This window comes from Capsicum annuum, chromosome 9 (genome assembly GCF_002878395.1).
Source record: "Capsicum annuum cultivar UCD-10X-F1 chromosome 9, UCD10Xv1.1, whole genome shotgun sequence".
In the NCBI taxonomy this organism is placed as follows: domain Eukaryota; kingdom Viridiplantae; phylum Streptophyta; class Magnoliopsida; order Solanales; family Solanaceae; genus Capsicum; species Capsicum annuum.
The window spans coordinates 8,923,479-8,944,826 of record NC_061119.1 but is presented as its reverse complement, the minus strand read 5'-3'; the positions used below and the strand labels follow the sequence as shown (position 1 = coordinate 8,944,826).

General features: G+C 30.9%; 1 protein-coding gene across 1 annotated transcript; it reads right to left on the bottom strand.

The window, feature by feature from the left end:
* Nucleotides 1–13,864: 13,864 nt before the first annotated feature.
* On the bottom strand, nt 13,865–21,042 carry LOC107843071 (probable E3 ubiquitin-protein ligase LOG2). Its single transcript, XM_016687234.2, has 3 exons — nt 19,572–21,042; nt 15,420–15,915; nt 13,865–14,244 (listed from the first exon to the last, which is right to left on the bottom strand). The coding sequence occupies exons 1-3, from the start codon at nt 20,036–20,038 to the stop codon at nt 14,122–14,124; spliced, it is 1,086 nt and encodes a 361-aa protein (XP_016542720.1). The 5' UTR covers nt 20,039–21,042; the 3' UTR covers nt 13,865–14,121.
* Nucleotides 21,043–21,348: the final 306 nt, after the last annotated feature.

Below are 21,348 nucleotides of genomic sequence, written 5' to 3'. Positions count from 1 at the left end.
ACCTAAGTTGTTGTCCCGTATTGATTAATTGAATCACAACACATTGGCATGAAGTGGGTAGCTATTTAATTGGTTCGATTGTTGCTAGTTGGCAGGTATCACTGAATATCGTGCCACGTCTCAATTCATTTTAAAGATGGGATAGAATTCTCGCTGGCAATCAAGACAACCGAGTGGCAATGTAATGATTCATAGAGGAGTCGATCTCTCATTTTTCCATTAGAAATAGATGCAAGAACGATAACTCCAGAAGACATACATCACATGCCAAAAAAAAAAAAAAAAATCTCCGAATAACAATTTTATAAGTGAAAAGGGAAAAGTATATTCTTAAAAAAAAATTAAGCATCTTAATAAAAAATGTTATATAATAGAGTTAAAATATCAATATCAAAAAAATATATAAATCACAGCAGTTAATAATTCAACCGTTAAGAAACTCTACTTTCTACAACTAACATTAGTCTAGTTTAGTGGAAATGCAGAGCGCACACACGCCTAAGTTATTGTCCCGCATCGATTAATCAACACATTGGCATGAAGTGGATAGCTATTTAATCGGTTCGATTGTTGTTAGTTGGCAGATATTACTGAATATCGTGTCACATCTCAACCTATTTTAAAGGTGAGATAGAATTTTCGCTGGCAATCGAGACGACAGAGTAGCAACGTCATGATTCATAGAGGAACCGATCTCTCATTTTTCCATTAGAGATAGATGCATGAACGATAATTCCAAAAGACATACATCGCTTGTCAAAAAGAAAAAAAATCTCCAAATAATTTGTAAGTGAAATGGGGAAAAGTATATTCTTAAATTGTTTTTAAACGTTTTAACCAAAAACCTATTTTGAGAGACTTTTGTATGAATAAATCTAAATAACAAACATTAACATAATTTTCAAGAAAATAGATCCTTACAAGCATACCATTTGTGCATTCTTTTCTAAGTAATTAACAAGAAATGTTTTATAATGTGTTGTGGTGGGATGACTGAAATTTATTTGCTCTTAACGAGGACTTAGAATTTGTTACTCCCTCCGTTTTTCTTTAATTGGCATATTCATTTTTCAAGAATCAATTTGACTTATTTTTGAAGTTAAATTAAATAATATATATTCAATGTTTTAAAATTAAAATTTAAATATTCATAAACTATACGAAAAGTACTTTAAGTAACAGTTTTTATTTTTTTCAATATGATTACAAAATAGATTTTAAAATATTGATGAAAATTTATATCGTTTGACTACAAAAGAAATTATGACAATTAAAAAGGAATAGAGGAAGTAACAAGAATAAGGTACATTCTAAAAAGAAGTATCCATAATATATATACGATCTTTTCATACACTAAACTAAAAGTCGAGACTTTTCATTAAAAATAAAATAACCCTATCTATCTCATCACAACTTTCATCGGTGATTAAGCAATGAATTCAAACACCCTTTGGGAAATCAAAAGGTCAAAAATCCTATATACATTATTAGTACATTTCATGCAATTGTTTGGATTCTAACTATACACAATCGATCATTTCTATATAATTACTAGGCCTACGTTTAACGTACATATTGTATTACTTACATTTTTGGTTTTAAAACAAGCATGGTTATTGGCTTATTGCCAACATAGCTAGCTAGGGTAATATAATTAAAGTCAACTTCATAGTTTATTATAGGTTATTGCTCTTTTTCAAGGAAAAAGAAAAATTAACGACATATCCAATATATTTTCATCAAGAAAAATAATAGAATAAATTGAACATCTCCAGTTATTCACACATTCAATGATTTTCTGACACATGGCAACACCCATTTGTCAATACTTCCTCCATTCAAAATTACTTACCAATTATTTCTATTTTCATCTTTTATTTTTATTTGTTATTTTTGACACATCAAGACAAGAAAAAATAAAAATTTTCTCTTTTACTCTTAATTTATTTCTAAGACTTTTTGAAATCCCAAATTGTCAATTTCTACTAGTACTAATTAATAAGGGTAGTATGGTAAAGTCATTATGTCAATCAATGTTTTCTTAATAGGTGTGTCAAATCAAAAAATGATGAGTACTTATTAATGAAGGGAGTATATAGTTAGGGCATTCATAGACGTGTTGATTTTTTGTCGTGTTCTCTAACTCGTCTTTCTTTTGCTCCATTCTCGAGGCGAGCCTGACGTATTATATTGATCATGGAGTCATGATCTTCTTCTCTTTTCTTTGTCAGGGAATAGACAAGTCTCGATCGTTTTTGTCCTTAATAGGAATTCGAAATTGGAGATCAACCTACCAACCTAATGACATTGGCCTAACTCAAATAGTCGAAATCCCTAATTTCTTCTTACTCTCTTTGGTATATATCATCCCCTTGTCATCGATCTAAAGAGGCTCCCTTCCAAATTGAGCTCGGGCCCAGTCCACCGACAACTTAAAAAAAAAATTCTCTTTGTTCAGTTCGTGGATTATCGATCGATTTCCACTTAATACTTCAGTTCGTGGCATGGAGTGGATAGCTATTTAATCGGTTTGATTGTTTCTAGTTGGCAGGTAGCATTGAATATCGTGCCACGTCTCAACCCATTTTAAAGGTGGGATAGAAGTCTCGCTGGAAATCGAGACGACCGAGTGGCAAAGTCATGACTCATAGAGGAACCGATCTCTCATTTTTCATTAGAGGTAGATGCATGAACGATAACTCCAAAAGACATATGTCGCATGTCAAAATAAAATCTCCAAATAACAATTTTATAAGTGAAAAAAGGAAAAGAATATTCTTAAAAAAAGTTTAAGCATCTTAATCAAAAATGTTATATAATAGAGATAAAATATCAATATCAAAGAAATGTAAAAATTACAACAGTTAATAATTCAAACGTTAAGAAACTCTAATTTCTACAATTAACACTGGTCTAGTCTAATCGCAATGCAGAGCGCATACACATCTAAGTTATTGTCCCGTATCGATTAATTGAATCACAACACATTGGCACGAAGTGGATAGCTAATCGGTTCGGTTGTTGCTAGTTGGCAGGTAGCATTGAATATCATGCCACGTCTCAATCACGATTTAAGGGTGGGATAGAATACTCTCTGGTAATCGAGACAACTGAGTGGCAACGTCATGATGCATAGAGGAACAAGTCTCTCATTTTTCCATTAGAAATAGATGCATGAACGATAACTCCAACCGACATACATCACATGTCAAAAAAAAAAATCTCCGAATAACAATTTTATAAGAAAAGTATATTCTTAATTATTTTTTTAAGTATTAAACAAAAACCTTTTTTCAGAGACTTTGTATGAATAAATCTAAACAAACATTAACATAATTATATTTTCAAAAAAAAATCCTTACACTTATACCATTTGTGCATTCTTTTCTAATTAACAAGAAATGTTTGATCATGTGTTGCGGTGGGATGACAGAAATTTATTCGCTCGATCTTAATGAGAGGCTTAGAATTTGTTACTCCTTCCATTGCTTTTTAGTTCGCATATTTCATTTTTTTAAGAGTAAATTTGACTTATTTTTAAAGTTAAATTAAATTATATTTTTTTTAAATTTTAAAATTTAAATTTAAATATTCATAAACTATACGAAAAGTACTATAACTTGCAGAAAAAAGATACATTTTAAAAGCTGGTCAAAATTTATATCGTATAACTATTAAAAAAAAAAAAAAGCTATGGCAATTAAAAAGAAGAGAAGGTAGTAACAAGAATAAGGCACATTCAAAAAGGAAGTATCCATAATATATATATAACATCTTTTCGTATACTAAACTCAAACTCAAACTCAAACTCAAACTCGAGACTTCTTATTAAAAATAAAATAATCTTATCCATCTCATCACAACTTTTTTTTTTTTTTTTTTTTTTGGTGAACAGCACAACTTTCATCTGTGATTAAGCAATGAATTCAAACACCCTTTGGAAAATCAAAAGGTCAAAATTCTTATATACATTAGTACATTTCATGCAATTGTTTGGATTCTAAATATACACATTACACAATCGATCATTTTTATATAATTACTAGGCCTACGTTTAACGTACATATTGTATTACTTACATTTTTGGTTTTAAAACAAAGCATGGTTAACTAGCTAGGGTAATATATAATTAAAGTCAACTTGATAATTCAATTATCTTTTTTAAGGAAAAATCAACCACAATAATATATTTAGTATATTTCCACGAGGAAAGTGGAAAAACAATACAGAAAATTAAACCTCTCTAGTTATTCCCACATTCAATGATTTTCTGACACATGGCAATGCCCATTTATTAATACTTTTTTCATTCAAAATTACTTGTCAATTGTTTTTGCTTTTATTTATTATTTTTGACATATTAAAATAAGATAGAATAGAAACTTTCTGTTTTACACTTAATTCATTTACTAGACTTATTTGAGATCTCAAATGATCAATTCTACTACTACCGATTAATAAGGGTAGTATGATAAAATCACTATGTTAATTATTATTTTCTTGATGAGCTTGTCAAATTTAAAAGTGACAATTAATTTTGAATGGAGAAAGTATATAGTTAAGGCATTCATAGACGTGTTGGTTTTTTGGCGTGTTCTTTAACTCGTCTTTCTTTTGGTCTATTCTCGATGCGAGCTCCTTGACCTGACGTATAATATTGATCATAGAGTCGTGATCTTCTTCTCTTTTCTTTATTAGGGAATAATAGACAAGTCTCGATCATTCTTGTCCTCAATAAGAATTCGAAATTGGAGATCAACCTTCCTACCTAATGACATCGGCCTAACTCAAATAGTCGAAATCCCTAATTTCTTCTTACTCTCTTTGGTATATATCATCCCCTTGTCATCGATTTAAAGAGGCTCCCTTCTAAATTGAGCTCGGGTCCAGTCCACCGACAACTTTAGAAAAAAAATATTCCTCTCTCTGTTCAATTCATGGATTATCGATCGATTTCCACTTAATACTTCATTTTTTGCCTCCTTTCTTTAGTGATGTACTCACGTTTTAGAAATTTTAGATTTGCATTATCATCTCTATGGTGCAGTCCCCACTTTAACTTTCACTAGTTTACATGTTAAGTTAATTTTCTTGTGCTTTAGACTTGACATTTAATATACCAATTTTAAAATATAATTATTAAAAGAAGATAGTACAAATTAAGTATGCCTTTGATCATTTAGTTAGGATAACATTATCAAAATCACAACTATTCCCTCCGTCTCATTTTATTCGTCTCAAATTGGGATGACACAGTTATTAAGAAAATAATGATTGGTAATGTAATTTTACCATTTTGCCCCTTTTAATTGTGTCTTGTTGTTAGTTCCAATATTGATGGATGACTAATACCAAAGCATCATTTATATTTTTAATGGTGTATTTTTAATGGTATATACTCCTCTTTGTAACATTTTTCAAGAATGCTAATAACAAAGAGTAGTCAACTATACTAAGGGTATAATGGGAAAAAAAAATTTTGTCCTGTCTTGATAAGTAAAATAGGACAAGTAAAATGAGACATCAAATTAGGAAATTTGGGACGGGTAAAATGGGACGGAGGGAGTATTAGTGTTCTTCATAGACAGCTTTTTCTTTATTTAATTATTCAGTAGATGAATTAATCACCACATTAATATAGCTTTGTATCCAAGAAATTCATAAAGAGATAATTAAAGCATTTGACATATGTTTAGTATAAAAAAAGATTTTACAAGTCGAGTATATATTGAGTTACATATTTAAGTTTCTGATCAAATGTTTGAGTTTTAATGTTTTTTATTTTGTTGGCTTAAAAAATTAGATGCAACATCAATAAAAATTCAATCATATGTATAATTTTCTGACTTGAATAGTCTTTTGAGTATTGAAATAATATGAATAAATAACTTCTCTGATTCAAAGTAAAAAAAGAACGTAATATTGTTCGGCTATTTTTATAGCTTAGTGAATGTTTAATTAAGCAAGAAATTTTTCTTCTTTTTTTTTTTTCATATGATGTTTGATATATTCGCATCGAGTTTTCATTAATTTTGATTCATATCACGTAAGACTAATCTGCTTCATAATAAGAATTTTTTCACACTCAAAACTAGAATCAGAAATCTCTCGTTAAGAGCGGACTATTTATATCCATTTCATCACAATTTTCTTAGATAATTATGCAGTGATTCAAATACCCTTTGGGAAATGAAAAGGTCAATCCTTATACGTTAGTAGTACATTTCATGCAACTGTCTAGATTCTGAAATTGTACATAATCTACATGCTTTTTCCGTTCGATTTTACTTGTCACAGTTTAACTTAACATATTCATTAAAAAAATAATTAATAACGCAGTTATTTTACCATAATATCCCTATTAAATGATGTTTATATTGTATGTTGAAATTAATTTGGAGAAAAAGTAATTAATACTAAGGGTAAAAAGGAAAAAAAAATTGTCTTTTCTTAATATGTCAAAAATAATAAGTAGAAATACAATTGAGAAATTTGTGACTAGTAAAATTGAACGGAGAAAGTATATATGGAGGTTTGACTAAATCACTAGGCATACGTTTTACGTACATATCGTATCACTTGCATTTTTATTTTTATTTTTTTGAGAAAAGAAAAAACGTGATTATTGCCAACATAACTAGCTAGGGTTATTAAAGTCAACTTGATAATTTATTAAGAATAACCTCATTTCCAAGGAAAAATAACAAAGGAAATTAAACCTCTCTAGTTATTCCCACATTCAATGTTTCCTCATGAGAATAATACTTGTCCACTATTAACTTTATAGATATTTTAAGAAATGATAAATCATAGGAATAATTTTATTATACTATCACTTTTTAAATATGATAATTTAATGCTCTCTTCGTCCCAAATTACCCATTTCAAATTAAAATGATACATTTATTAAGAAAAATAATTAATAATATGGCTAGTTTATCATAGTACCCATATTAAATGATGTTTACATTTTAATTTGAAGAAAATGTAATTAATTCAAAGGATAAAATATAAAAAAAAAATTGTCTCTTCTTGATTAATGAAAAAGGACAAGTAAAATGAATAATCAAATTAGAAAATTTGGGATGGATAATTTGAGACGGAGGGAGTACTTTATAAAATGTATTGGATAATGAATATTATTTAATACCAAAGGTAAAATGAGCACAAATGGATAAATTATCTATTTGCTTTTCCAACTTGACAAGTATTATTAAACATCTTATTTTTGTAACATTAACAAGTAAAGATGAACACGTTTGCTAATATATTTAGGGCATTCATAGACGTGCTGTTTTTGGTGCATTCTACATATCATCGCCCCTTCTCATCAGTCTAAAGAGACTTTCGTCCAAATCGAGCTCGGGTCCAGTCTACCGATAACTTTGAAAAAATAATTTTTTTTTTTGAAATATGGATCAATTCTCACTTAATACTTCATTTTTCCTCCTTTCTTTAGTGATGTACTCACGTTATAGAAATTTTAGATTCACCTCTATGCTTCGATATTACATTATCACCACTCTGGTGCAATGCCCACTTTAACTTTCACTACACGTAAAGTTAGTTTTCTTGTGCTTTGACTTGACAATCATTATATATCCAATAAAGATGATAATTAATTAAAACATATATTTGAGTTAATTAGAAAAAAACAAATATTGATGGATGATGATTAGGATAACAATTATCAAAATCGCAATTAGCAGTGTTCTTCATAGATTGTATTTATCTAATTAAGTATCATATTTAGTGGTTAATTAATAACCATTAATACTACTATGTATATACATTGAATCATCAAAAGAAGGAAAACCCTACCATTTAAAGTTTAAGAAAAAAGAGTTAAAACATATGCTTTTATTGAATATGAAAATATACGTTTGAACTATAATTACTCCATACTTTTGTCATTCAACGGCAGAAACAGAATTTTTTTAAGCGTGCAAAAAATATAAAGATGTAATTTTATGAAGAAATGAAGAGAATTCAATATCTACCATCTATATAGTGTATAAACATAAGATATAATTTAACATTATAAATAAAGTGTAATTTTTCGATAAATGGGATTCAGGTATATACACCCCCTAGCTCGGCCATTGTTCATCGACTGACTACGTATACATGAAACAAGAAATTATATATACTATTCTTTTTACTATTTTCAATTCAAGAAATATATATATATATATAATAGACATACACACCCCTATTGTTACAAAGTAATATATGGTTTTCATAGTGTGAAACGCATTTTAAAAAATTGAGGATAGAAAAAACTCTATATATACATAGTAAATTATCGGTTAGAATATTTAAAAGAGAAAGCTATTGGTTCTTAATAAATTATTTTTACATATTAAATAAACTTTTTTAACATAAATACAAGGATTCCTAGCTGATATTATAAATTGATTATACATAATTATATACATATTACATATAAATTATATATTATATAACTAGATAATTTTAATTTAACCAGTTGCATAAACTACTATTAAGATTAATTCTTCCACCAGTAGATTAGCAAAGGCTCCAACTCTGGTTATTTTGATATTATGAAATAGAAAATATGCCAAAGGTTGACTTTATTAATTAAGTAGTTACAAAATTCACCAAAACTATTATTTTTCTTTTTTAAAAAATACTATTTGATGATATGAATGGATTACGTTGATGTAATCTAATAAAGGGACCATCCACCAAACAAATACAGTCAATAAAACTTGAAAAAGATATGCTATATTTATTTATTTCCAAACCAAAAGTAGATGTTATCCTCTATTGATGGTCACAAATTTAATTAATTCTCTTTGGGTTGTTATACACCGCATGTAATCTTGTGATGGAAGGCTTGACATTTTATAGGAGCATGATTATTTAATTTGTATGATGAATAGTAAACACCAAAAATGAATGGCTATATCTTTATCTTTGTTTGTCCTTAATGATATTAAGTATTTTTCTCGGGATGTTCAGTATCTGTATTTTAAGTTCGACTTATTTAAATTTGCATTGTAAGAGATTTGTTCGAGGAAAGTTCTTCCTATCATTTTTTTTTACGAGTAAAACTTAAAGTCAAGACCTCTGATTAAAAAAAAAACAGTCTCACCCACTACATCGCAAACATCCTTTGATAATCTTAATGACATGTTAGTTGGTGGCAGAGATATGGTTATATCTTTATTGAGTAATTAAAATTTATATTGTGTGGTAGGAATGTGCATCAGTCGGTTCAATTCGATTTTGTATTATCGGTTTAGTTTATCAATTTTTCATTTGCAAATACATTAAATCGATAACCAAACCAATAAAATATTCATTATCGATTTTTGGTTAGTCGGATTTTGGTCTTTATCGATTCGATTTTTGGTTTAATTGATAAGAAAATACTCCACTTTTCTTTTTTGCTTTCTCTTATTTTCATTTGTTCTACACTATCTTCAAGCATAAAATTCATGCAAATTATTAGCACTAAGACAATAATTATAAAATTCAAAAGACAATAAGGATGTATTTGAATCTAAAGCCACTATTATACAATTATGAATAAAAATATAATTTTAATATAATCTTATTGGGTTATCGACTTAACCATTAATTAAAAACTTAAAACCGGAAACTAAACCGATAGCACAATAAAATAACTTACTAAATCGTTTAAAAATCGTAATCCCAATAACTCGATACCAATAAATCTATAACATGTTTATCGATTCAATTTATCAGTTGAACCGATTTTTGCATATCCCTATTATCTAAGGTCCATTTGAAGAAAATGCTTTTGATGAACTATTTTTTTACGGGTAGAATCCTAAATCAAGACGTCTGATTAAAACGAAATTGTAAGTTAAAATGGAATAATTTGTTCACAAGCCATGACATATGAGTGCTGGAAAATAATTATTGAAGTATTGAAATTGAAATTACAATTACATAATTACTTGCTTAAAAAGAATTATTGAAAATTGAAACTAATAATAAGTAGTTTATTTGTTTGATAAAAAGGTGTTGGCACTTGGCAAACACTCCTTTTTCTGTTAAAATGACTTAATTCATGTTCTAAAGCTATTTAAAGAGAATATATATACAGAGAGAGATAACAAAATTACTATACGAGAAAATACTTGGTGAAGCAGCTGAAGCAGACATGTCATAAATATCTACTTTAATTTTTTATTAAATATTATTAATTTTCTAATACATAAATAAATTTATAATAATTAATTAGAGATGATGTAAATAAAATTACGGAGGAAGCAGATAGGAGAAGCAGGCACGTCTCCGTCAACATGTTTGCTTCTCCTGTCCGCTTTGTGAGCTGCTTCCTCCGTAATTTTATTATATCATCTCTAATTAATTATTATAAATTTATTTATGTATTAGAAAATTAATAATATTTAATTAAAAAATAAATTTGATATTTATGACATGTCTGCTTCAGCTGCTTCACCAAGTATTTTCGTATAGTAATTTTGTTATCACTTCTAATTAGACATGTCTGCTTCGTTATTTTAATCGTGATTTTACTATGTCACTTCTAATTAATTATTATGACCATTTAAAATTTTGCACAAGTATTTTTCACAGTAACTTTTATATATAACTTCTAATTAGTTGTTGTGAGTTATTAAGAAATGTTTGCTACACTGCTTCAATCGTAACTTTACTATATCACTCATAATTAATTATTATGGTCATCTAAGCATTTGAAAATTGCATAAAAAATATTATAAATTACAATAGTTAACAACTTAAAATATCTAAAAAAAATTAATTTGTTATATATTTTTAAAAAATATGTAAAAAAATATTATAAATCACAATAATTAAAATAAATTTTAAAAAAATATTTATTGTGCCCGTGCCTTCCACTGGTATATATATATATATATATGAAGTAAATTTACCTAAAATAGAAAATTACAAAAAGATACTATTAAGAACAAAATCATAAAAGATTTGAATCATTGGACATCAATTATTCTTTGTCAATAATGGGGACATTTGAATTTTGAGTCCAATAAATAGTATTGTTAGTGGAGGAGATGATTGGTTATTAATGGTGGATTCTTATGAGTTTTCTAGGAATTTGTGTTAGAAATAAATTCACATGAGTTATTATATGGTGGAAGAATTTTATTGGAGAATAAATTATTTTACATTCAGATCATGCTTAAAAAGCACAAATTATTGTTAGAGTTCCTAACTCAAGTGCCTTAACATTAAAGCAAAGAGTAAAATCTAATGAACATCTTCATTTAACATAGCATGAGAATTAAATACTCAAATTATTTATTATGGACTAAGGAGAGGTAGAGATATATCGAAGAAATACTGAGGAAAAGTTATTAGATAAAATATGGTGCAGTTGCAATCTATCGAGAACATGATCTTAGACAGAGACGGAGCCAGAATTTCAACTCAGGGGTTTCAATATTTGAAAAAAATCTAACCGAAAGGGGGTTCAACACCTACTATAGATACATAAAAATAATTTTAATCATGTATAAATGGTATATTTTTTCGTCGAAGAGGTTTCGGATAAAATCCCTGCCAAAGGGTTGGCTCCTCCCTTGATTTTAGATAGGGTAGTGTGAGAAACATGAATTAGCATAGAATGTTAGGAGGTAGAAGTGAGTCTACGCGAGTAGGTAGGAATGTTGTCTTTGTTAGTAGTCGTAGTATTGCGCCTATATTTTTTTATACATGAATTTTTAACTTTTTATTGATATATGTTGTTTCCGCTAGTTGTGATAGTATTGTTCTATTACTATATGTATTGTATTACTTTTTATAGTTTCTTTATATATTTTTGAATGATTATTATTTGGGGAAAGGAAAAAAAAACGTCACTTCAAATTAAACTATTTCTATGAAAATGGTCATGGAATTTAAATTCCACTTTCTAGCCATTCAATTTACTGACTTGTTTTATACCGTTTCTATACACCTTCTATACATTTTCTATATATACTTATACATATAAATATTCTATACGAAAATTATACAGTTTTGATACACAATATATACAATAACTGTACATTTTTTTAGCACGTTTTATACAACAATTAAATAATTTTCATATACTTTCTATATATTTTTTATATAAACTTTATACATATACATATTTGATAGAACTATACAATTTCTATACATATATCTTATATAGATACATATTCTATTTAACAATTATATCATTTTTATATAATTTAATTATTATTTCTAAACAATAAAAAAATAGAATATTTGATCAGTTAAAAAATTTATAACAAAAAATAAATTGAAATATTTTTAAAAGGGCCAAATTGCCCAAGTTGAATACTGTATCAGTATTGTATATAGACTGTATCAGTATTGTATATGGACTACGTAGGCCAAAATGACCCAAATTAAGAATGGCTATAAAGCGGAAATAGTATATCTGGCTAATCATTTTTTGAAAAGTTTTCAAACTTGGGCTATTTATTTTAATGAACTGATTTTTGAAATCGAATTAAGTTTAGAAGTCCAGATGGAGAAAAGCCCATAGACTTCAGCAGATCCGTCTTCAAGAAATTTCAATAAAGAAGTTTTTGCATGGATTACTTTTAGTATAAATAACATAAATACCAACTCTTTTGGAAGTAATTACGCTCTCTCATTTTTTAATTATGTTACTCTCTCTCCCTATTAATATATATAATATAACCGACGTATACATAACATTCTATTGTATATGTTGAGATTTTTGTAATATGTTTAGGGAGTTGAAATTTTTTGTAATATTGGAAACATAAGTTTTGTATTTGTGTAATTTTTAGTTACTTGTATTATGGGATAATCTTTAATTTTTATCAAATATGATCATCTTAAATTTTTGTTATTATTGTTTATTTAATGAAAATTTAATCAAAGCACTCTTATTTATGACCTAATTTCGTTAGTTGTAAGTTTAGAGAATTTTTAACTTATTTAGCATAAATTCTATAGGAATTAAATTAAGATGAACATATGTTCTGCAGTACCTAAGTTATGCCTTTTACGACATAATTTGTAAATTCTGAACTGAACTATTGCCTTTATTGTTGCAAGTTATGTAGGAATCAAACAACATAACTTGGGTTATATTACGATACAAATCAAAGTGGAGGTTTCTTTTCTACTATCCTTCCAAAACCGAATAAACAAAACCACATCCAATGCACCACGTCACTAACTCGACAAAGGAAACTACACTAGATTAATTTTTTAGCTTCCGTTTGGTCGTAAATTTTGAAGTTAAAACATAAGATTGAAAAGCTTTGAGGTTTCACAGTTATGATCTTTGAAATTTGAAGTTGCGTGTTTAGACATGCATTTTACTTTTAGAAAAATATTGAAGTTTTGTGAGTACTATGATCAAATTTGCTATGACACACTCCAACTTCACGAAAATCCTATTACCCCTAAACTAAATTTTAATGTACTTTTGTCATCCTTTTTAGCCGACGTAACAACTTTTATCAACTTTTTTAACTGACGCGACACCTTTAACATGGATCCCATTTTATGTAATAAAGTTACCTCACCAACAAGAAAAGATGACGAAAATACAAACTGCACTGACATTTCCCAATTTTATAGGCGCTAAATTGAGTCCAAGAAGGTAATAGGACCCTATGAAGTTGAAGCATTTCGTAGAACTTTGACTATAGTTCAAAGGGGTACTGAATGCTTTATCTCCTGAAAAAACTCAACAGTTTTTTGACCCTTCCAGGAGCTCCCGCCCTTTTCACTCCCTCGGTGAGGAGGGGTGCTTATCATCCCAGCAACTCGCTACAAGAGATATATCTAAAAAAATTGAGGATAAAAGAGAAGCCAAATATAGAGTGGAGAATTGACCAAGCAAACAGTATATTTAACAACTTTCTTGAAAAAAAACAATGCAGGGAATTCAAAAACACTCTTAAAAAAATGTAAAAAGAAAAGTAAAGGCTCAACTCAACAGCAAGTCTTGATGATCAAACTATCTGTTGGATTATTCTAATCTAAGGAAAGTGGATAGAAAGAAAGAGCAATAGAGAGGAACCAAAAGGTTAAAAATACTGATATTTGTACAAGAGTTGGATTCTGGCAAACTCTTTCTATTGTTTTTTACTCTTCGGCTGCTGCGCCTTCGCTGACCTTGATCTCCAAAAGGCGCTCAACTGGCTGTCGACAAATAGGACAGCGATTTGTCTGGAACCTCAAAACCTTTGCGCATCCGCTGCACATACACTGCATCAAGAAAGACGTACTCAATTATGTGATATATACAATATACTAGAGTTTTGTTGATTAAAGAAGAAAAGTATGAAATTCAGCATATTTTAACCAATTCAAGATTAAAAACGGGGTGGCTGCTCCCTTGGTGAGAAAAAATTGAGCAAAAATATCTCAAATCAAGATAAATTCATGAGGAATGGTAGCTATTTAGGATTTACTCTATCATTTAGAAATTGGTTATAGTCGGTAAAGATGGATGCAGAAGGGGAGCCTTAAAGGTAGTTGGTAAAGTTGTTGCCGTATGATTAGAAGGTCATGGATTTGAGTTGTTGAAACAGCCTCTTGCAGAATCCAATGTAAGCTAGTGTCTGACCCTTCCCCGGAAACCTGCACATAGCGGGTGCTTATTGCACCGGGCTGCCCTTCTTGGTAAAGATAGATGTACTTGATGACCTTAAACATGGCTTGCTCGATCAAAAACTGACTGCCAGGGAAAATGAAGCTTAAAAATGATGTCTGCTACACAATATCGTTTCTACTGATATCTTAAATCACTCAGCCAGTGGCAAGAGAAAGGGAGAGGTGTGCTAAGGAGAGGTCTCGAAGCAACCAAAAGGGAAAACGGTGGACTTTAGGGGTGTGTTTGTTGGGAAGCAAAATGTTTTCTTGGAATATGTTTTCCAGGAAAATAAGTTTCTTATTTATTTTCCTGTGTTCGGTATATAAGCAAAAAATATGATCCTAAAAGCATTTGAATATCATCTACACAAATACTATGGGAGATAAGGGTGAGGAGCAAGGGTGTGAATGGGGCTACGTGAGTGAGGGTGAAGATGCGGTTGTTGGAGGGTGGGGAGGAGATCATCAATGCGGAATGCCACGTGTAGAACTTGTTTTCTCTAACCAAGAGAAACTGTTTTTCAAAAAATTTAACCAACCGAACATGGGAAAATTAGAAAAACGTTTTCCTCCATATTGAACGCTCTAGATAGACATTTAAGCGAAGGGAGGAATTGTATTCAGATTCTATTAGCAAAACTTTTTATCTGCAGGCTGCATAAACTATATAAAATCATGACAATGCAGATGTTTGTGAAAATATTGAGACCAATCATGACAATGCAGATGTTTGTGAAAATATTGAGGCCGACACAATATAAATTGTTAAGCGAAGGGCAGAATCATACCATGTGCCGACATGGAAGTACAGTAGTATCGCGAGGTTCAGAGAGGCATATCACACATTCTTTCCCAGGATCATTTCCATCGAAGTCACTTTCAACTGAATTACCAATACCAAAAATCTCTTGCAACTCATACCTCATGCCATTGACCCATAGTATCTGCTTCACCACCCTAACATGGTACTCACCTTTGTCCTTTTCAAAAACTGCTTGAGTAGTCTGTGAATTAGTGGATCCCGACGCTGCACTTGCATCCTCTGATCCACTTTGGCTATCTAATGTTGCCTCCGCCTTGACCGCAAGTGGATACACATCTGCCTCACCATCTTTGGACAATTCAGCCTCTTCAAACATCGAAAAATCAATGCCAGTTCCAGATGCTTGCCTAAACTTCTGAGCTAAACCTTTTTGGAACTCAAATGTTATTGGTGGCAAGCTTTCCTTCATAGGAGTCAAGGAACAATCTTCACCTTCTTTTGCGAAGAAAATAACAGTCATGCTGCAAGAGGAAAAGGATCAAGAAATACTTTTGATTAGATCAAGTAGAAAGCACTTACATGTCACTTAAAGAGTCAACAATATATTGCCAAGCAATGACAAGCAAATACAATTTTGAATAACAAACAAGCACAAAGTGACCACTTTGATAATTCTTATGTGAGTGCCCTAGAAGCTGCAAGCATATCAGAGAACATTCCTAGTAATTACTATCACAGTTGACAAAATTCCTTCCTTCAATAAGTCCAACAGTCATCACCATAGTAGATGTCACAGTCATTAAAGGATGACAGAAGACCGAGCAGTGAATACAGATAGCAAACGACCAACAAAGAGAAAACAACCAAACATGCTCCAAGCATATCAGATCTTAAACTTTGGGGATTGCCGTCTCAGCTTTCAGTATTACACACCATTATGGAACTTATAGACAACAAGATAAATATATGATGTGTTCATCCTAAGAATTGGCTCGTCTTGTATGTTCCTATCATTTTAGTTAGAAAGATAAAGATCTAGTTGATAATCAAATTACTTACATACCAAATATCAAATGATACTATATTTTTTCTTATAAATAATTTTCTTGCAATCCTAATTCGAAAACACTCCTTTTGAGCCATAGGTCTATTCGAAACAAGCTCTCTAACTAACAAATATAGGGGTAAGGTTTGAGTATTTCCCATCCTCCCAGACCCCATGGTCGCTCTCTAACTCACAAATATAGGGGTAAGGTTTGAGTATTTCCCATCCTCCCAGACCCCATGGTCTTGTGGGATTGCACTGGGTATGTTGTCATGTATCTCAACATGAGATTCTATGGATCAATGCCTTCCTTACAACAAGGGGATACGCTGTAAGGAGAGCGGTGTAGACATCAACTGCCCCTTTGAGGTCTGATGCTACTATACAATTACGCAGGATATGCTACTGACAAGATGATTCTTACCATCTTCCATCCGTTTTTTATCAAAAAGAAAGTAACATGTCATACTAGACCAGAATACCGTGTTACCCATAGATAAAGATATATAGATGGAGTAGAAGACCAAGTTACTGATCATTACGCACCAAGGGAGATTTGAACTTCAAATTTTCATACACAAATAATTATTAACTAGACCCAAAGACTTATGCAAATAACCCAAAGTAGTATTGAGCCACGCTCAACAGGATGCTCAACTAAGTTGTGTGGACTCTCCACTTTCGATGCTGCACCCATGTCGGATTCTCCAAAAATATACTACTATTGGAGAATCCGACACGCACCTGTGGACATATTCTTGAAGAGTCTAAGCAACATAGATGCTCAAAGATCAGCAGCAGAACTCTTGTCATTTAATTATTTTATAAATGGACACATTTATATATTCATTCTAGGTCATTAACGAGATTGCAAGAGCCAATACTAGCAACAACAAATAGTAATGTCCGAGATAAAATAAAATTTGCTGATCAAGTTTCCAATTTCGCCCTCAACAAGTATTGATTTGCAGGTACAATATGGGAGGTTGTCAAAAGATAGCCTCACAGAAAGCACGAGTGTAAATTAATCTCTAGCAAACCGACAACAACAACAATATACCCAGTGTAGGGTATAAGAAGAGTGCAAAATATGGTGTATTAACTATTAATAATGCTTGCGTTAGTTATGTTAGCATTAGTTATGCTGAGATTTTTTTTACGTAGCGTTTGGTTTAGTGTATTCAAATTTCATGAATCGCATAATTTCTTTTAAAAAAATTGTTTACAAACATAACCTCCATAAATATGGTGGAAAGGATGTGGAAAAAATTTTGACGGACAATTGTGTCCCTAACCATGCCAATGCATGCATTAGAATTCATTGCATTACTAATACCATGGATTTCCATGTATTAGTAATACGTACCTTAATGCCAAATAGAGTGTTATACATAAGATGAAAAAGTGTACCAAACAAGGTTTTAGTAATACACAAACCTAATACATGCATTATTTTTCCTAATGCACTCTACCAAACGACCCCTTAATGTCCATTTATGTTTCAAAAGTTAATGAATGGTTAAATAGTTAAAACTTTCTAGGACAAAGGTAAATTTAGCATACACCTCCGAATTTTAAACAAACGCTAATCCCAACTATAACGTCCCATGACGTTCGACACCATCTATTGAAAATTTTATCCTTCGCAACTTTACATACTTCAAGAACTTGAATTCACTTACCCCCTCAAACATAAGCTCTGCTATCATGTTTTATATATCAAACTGACTTCCAAACAATTATCTAAATGTTTTTTCCACAATACTAACATAGTACCAATGTCAAGTTAAAGTCTTTAACTCTGATCCTGTACAAGAAACAATCAAATTAAAGAATTCAGAGGGGAAAATAACAAATTGAAACTCCTATTTGTTTATTTCAATTTTATGAACAAGTACTAAGGGGTCGTTTGGTAGCTGATTAGAGTTTGCATGTATTAGTAATGCCTCCTACCTCCCACCATCAACAGGTACCAAATAACTCTGTCCACCAAGACAACAAGGACTGATGAGACAAAATCATCCAGTATTTTTGTCTCTACTAGGATTTGAACCTAAGAACCTCATGGCTATCGACTCACTTTATCGACCACTAGACCACACAATTAGGTACTACTTCAGCAAGATAAATGCATACACAACTCACCTGCAAACCAGCTACCATATGACGCCTCTAATACTTTTACACATATTTGAATACACTTCAACTGAAACAGTCAACAAATACAATATAACATCAATTTGTATAAATTTCACATAAAGGCAACACCAACAACAACGCACCCTCTGTAATTCCACAAGTGAATCACAGAAGTGAGATCAAAGGAGGTAGTGTTTATGCAGACCTTACCCTTACCTTGTGCAAGTAGAGAGGTGGTTTTTGATAGACCCTCAGATAAAATTCTACAAAAACGCAATAACAACAATAACATACCCAATGCAATCCCACAAGTGAGGTCTCGTGAGGTTAAAGACCTTACCCCTACCTCAAAGAGATAGAGTTGTTGTTTCCAATAGACCCTCGGTTTAAGGAAAACTAGTCCAAAGCAGTCCCAAAAAGGAGTAGCAGAGGTACAAGAAACAACAGATAACAACGAAGACAACCTATAGCAACAGGCATAACGGAAGTACAAGAAACAACAAATAACAACAAAAACAACCTATAAACAACAAAACAAAAACTACAACAAAACAATACAATAATCGCAGCACAAGAAACAACAGGCAGCCAGTACCAGAAATCAAAGCACAAGAAACTACAATATCACTACTACTACTTGCCAGGATTAGCTTCATCATGCTCAATCCTTAAACTTTCTTTCTTCAAGTTAACATCATTTCTTATAGTTACAGCTTTTTGATGCTCCACATATGGTCTGGGTAGGGTACAGTGTACGCAGTCCATACCACTACCTCAGATGAAGTAGAGAGGATGTTTCTGATAAGTACAATAAACAACTGATAACAACAAAAACAACCTATAGCAACAAAACCGAAACTACAACAAAACAATACAATAATCACTTTACAAGTAACAACACAGCAGGTAGTACCACAAATCAAAGCACAAGATCATTACAACTACTCCAACTACTAAAAATGACAATTTTTTTCAAAAGTTACAAACCATTACCTTCCAGGAACTGTAGCATCAAAGGTAAAAGCCACAAGATATTTCCCAGGATTAGCTTCATCAGGCTCAATCCTTAAACTTTCCTTCTTCAAATTAACATCATTTCTTATAGTTACAGCTTTCTGATGCTCCACATATGGTGCTGGTGGAGGCATCATAGGTCCACAAGGGTACCTCCCCCCATTAACCCAATTACCATGACCATGATCATACTGTGCTGGTAAAGGTACCGACATTGCTCCTGCAGATGGTGGAGGATAGTACCCTGGATATTGATAATATGGAGGTGCATTAGGGTTCGGGTACTGTGCTGGATAAGGCGTAGCTGCTGCAAACACGTAGCGGTTCGCGTTTATCTCTGGTTGTGGTGGTGGTGGTTGTGATGGTGGCGGTGGTGGTGGTGGATGGCTTCTCCGGCTACTGCTCCGGCGCCGGCCGTTTACTCCACTGCTTCCCATATTACCCATTTTTCAGTAAAAATTCAAAGTTTTCGCCGGAAAATCAAGAAATGAAAATTCAGAAACTTCGGATTAAACAATTAATGGAAAATAATAAAATTAAGACACCTTTTATCAAATTATAACCAAAAAAAAAAAAAAAAAAGATCAAACTTTTTCACCGGAAAATCAAGAAACGAAAATTAACAAACTTTGGATTAAACCATTAATGGAAAATAATAATAATATTAAGACACCCTTTTGCCCCTTTTATCAAATTATAACCAAAAAAAGGAAAGAAGATCAAACTTTTTCACCGGAAAACCATTAAAGGAAAATTATTAAATTCTGAATTAAGCCATTTATGAAAAATGAATATGATTCAGATACCCTTTTGCCTATTTTACCAAATTATAACCAAAGAAAAAACCGAAAATCCACAAATTTGAACCAAACTATTAATTAAAATAACAAAATTTAGACACCCTTTTGCTCCTTTTATGAAATTATGATGAAAAAAACCCGAAAAATCCACAACTTTGAATCAAACCATTAATGAAAATCAATAAAATTAACAAAGAAACACGAAAATCAAGAAATGAAAATTAACAAATTCTAAATCAAACTTTTCACCGGAAAATCAAGAAACGAACAATCCACAACTTTGAATCAAACCATTTAATGAAAATGAACAAGATTTAGACACCCTTTTGCTTGTTTAATCAAATTACGGCTTTAAATTGTGGAAATATTAAGCAAATTATGAAAGGGGTTTTTGAAGAGAAACAAAGATAACGGAGAAAATGGAAGAGGAATCTTGATAATGATGATAATGGGGTTGGAGGTGGTGGGGTAGGGGTAGGGTTGGGGTAGGGAGGATAATGGGAAATGGGGATATTATGGAATTGAGTAAAGTTCCACCATCAACAGGATCTATCAAAAGATTTTTGAGGGCAAAATGGGAGAGCTATTTTTTTTTTTTTTTCTGCATACATATCCTCTCTTTTTAGGCATGAAGGGGAGTCACGTTAACATTCTTGTCACGTGATCAGAAGATTATATATTTAAAATTATAAAAATAACTTGTTAGGAGTTATTTGATATGAAGTATAACACATAATAATCTTGAGTAAAATATAGAATTATTATTTATTTTATTTGTGATTGGATGTATTGAATAGTCTCGAGATTTTTGTCTCATCATGTACATCGTAGTGACAGAAAAAAGTTACGTCATATACATAATTGAATTACTTAACATGATATAATTAATTTCAGAATAACTTATTCTCAACTAAACGATCTCTTACATTAATAAAAGTAAGGATGAGCGTAATAAA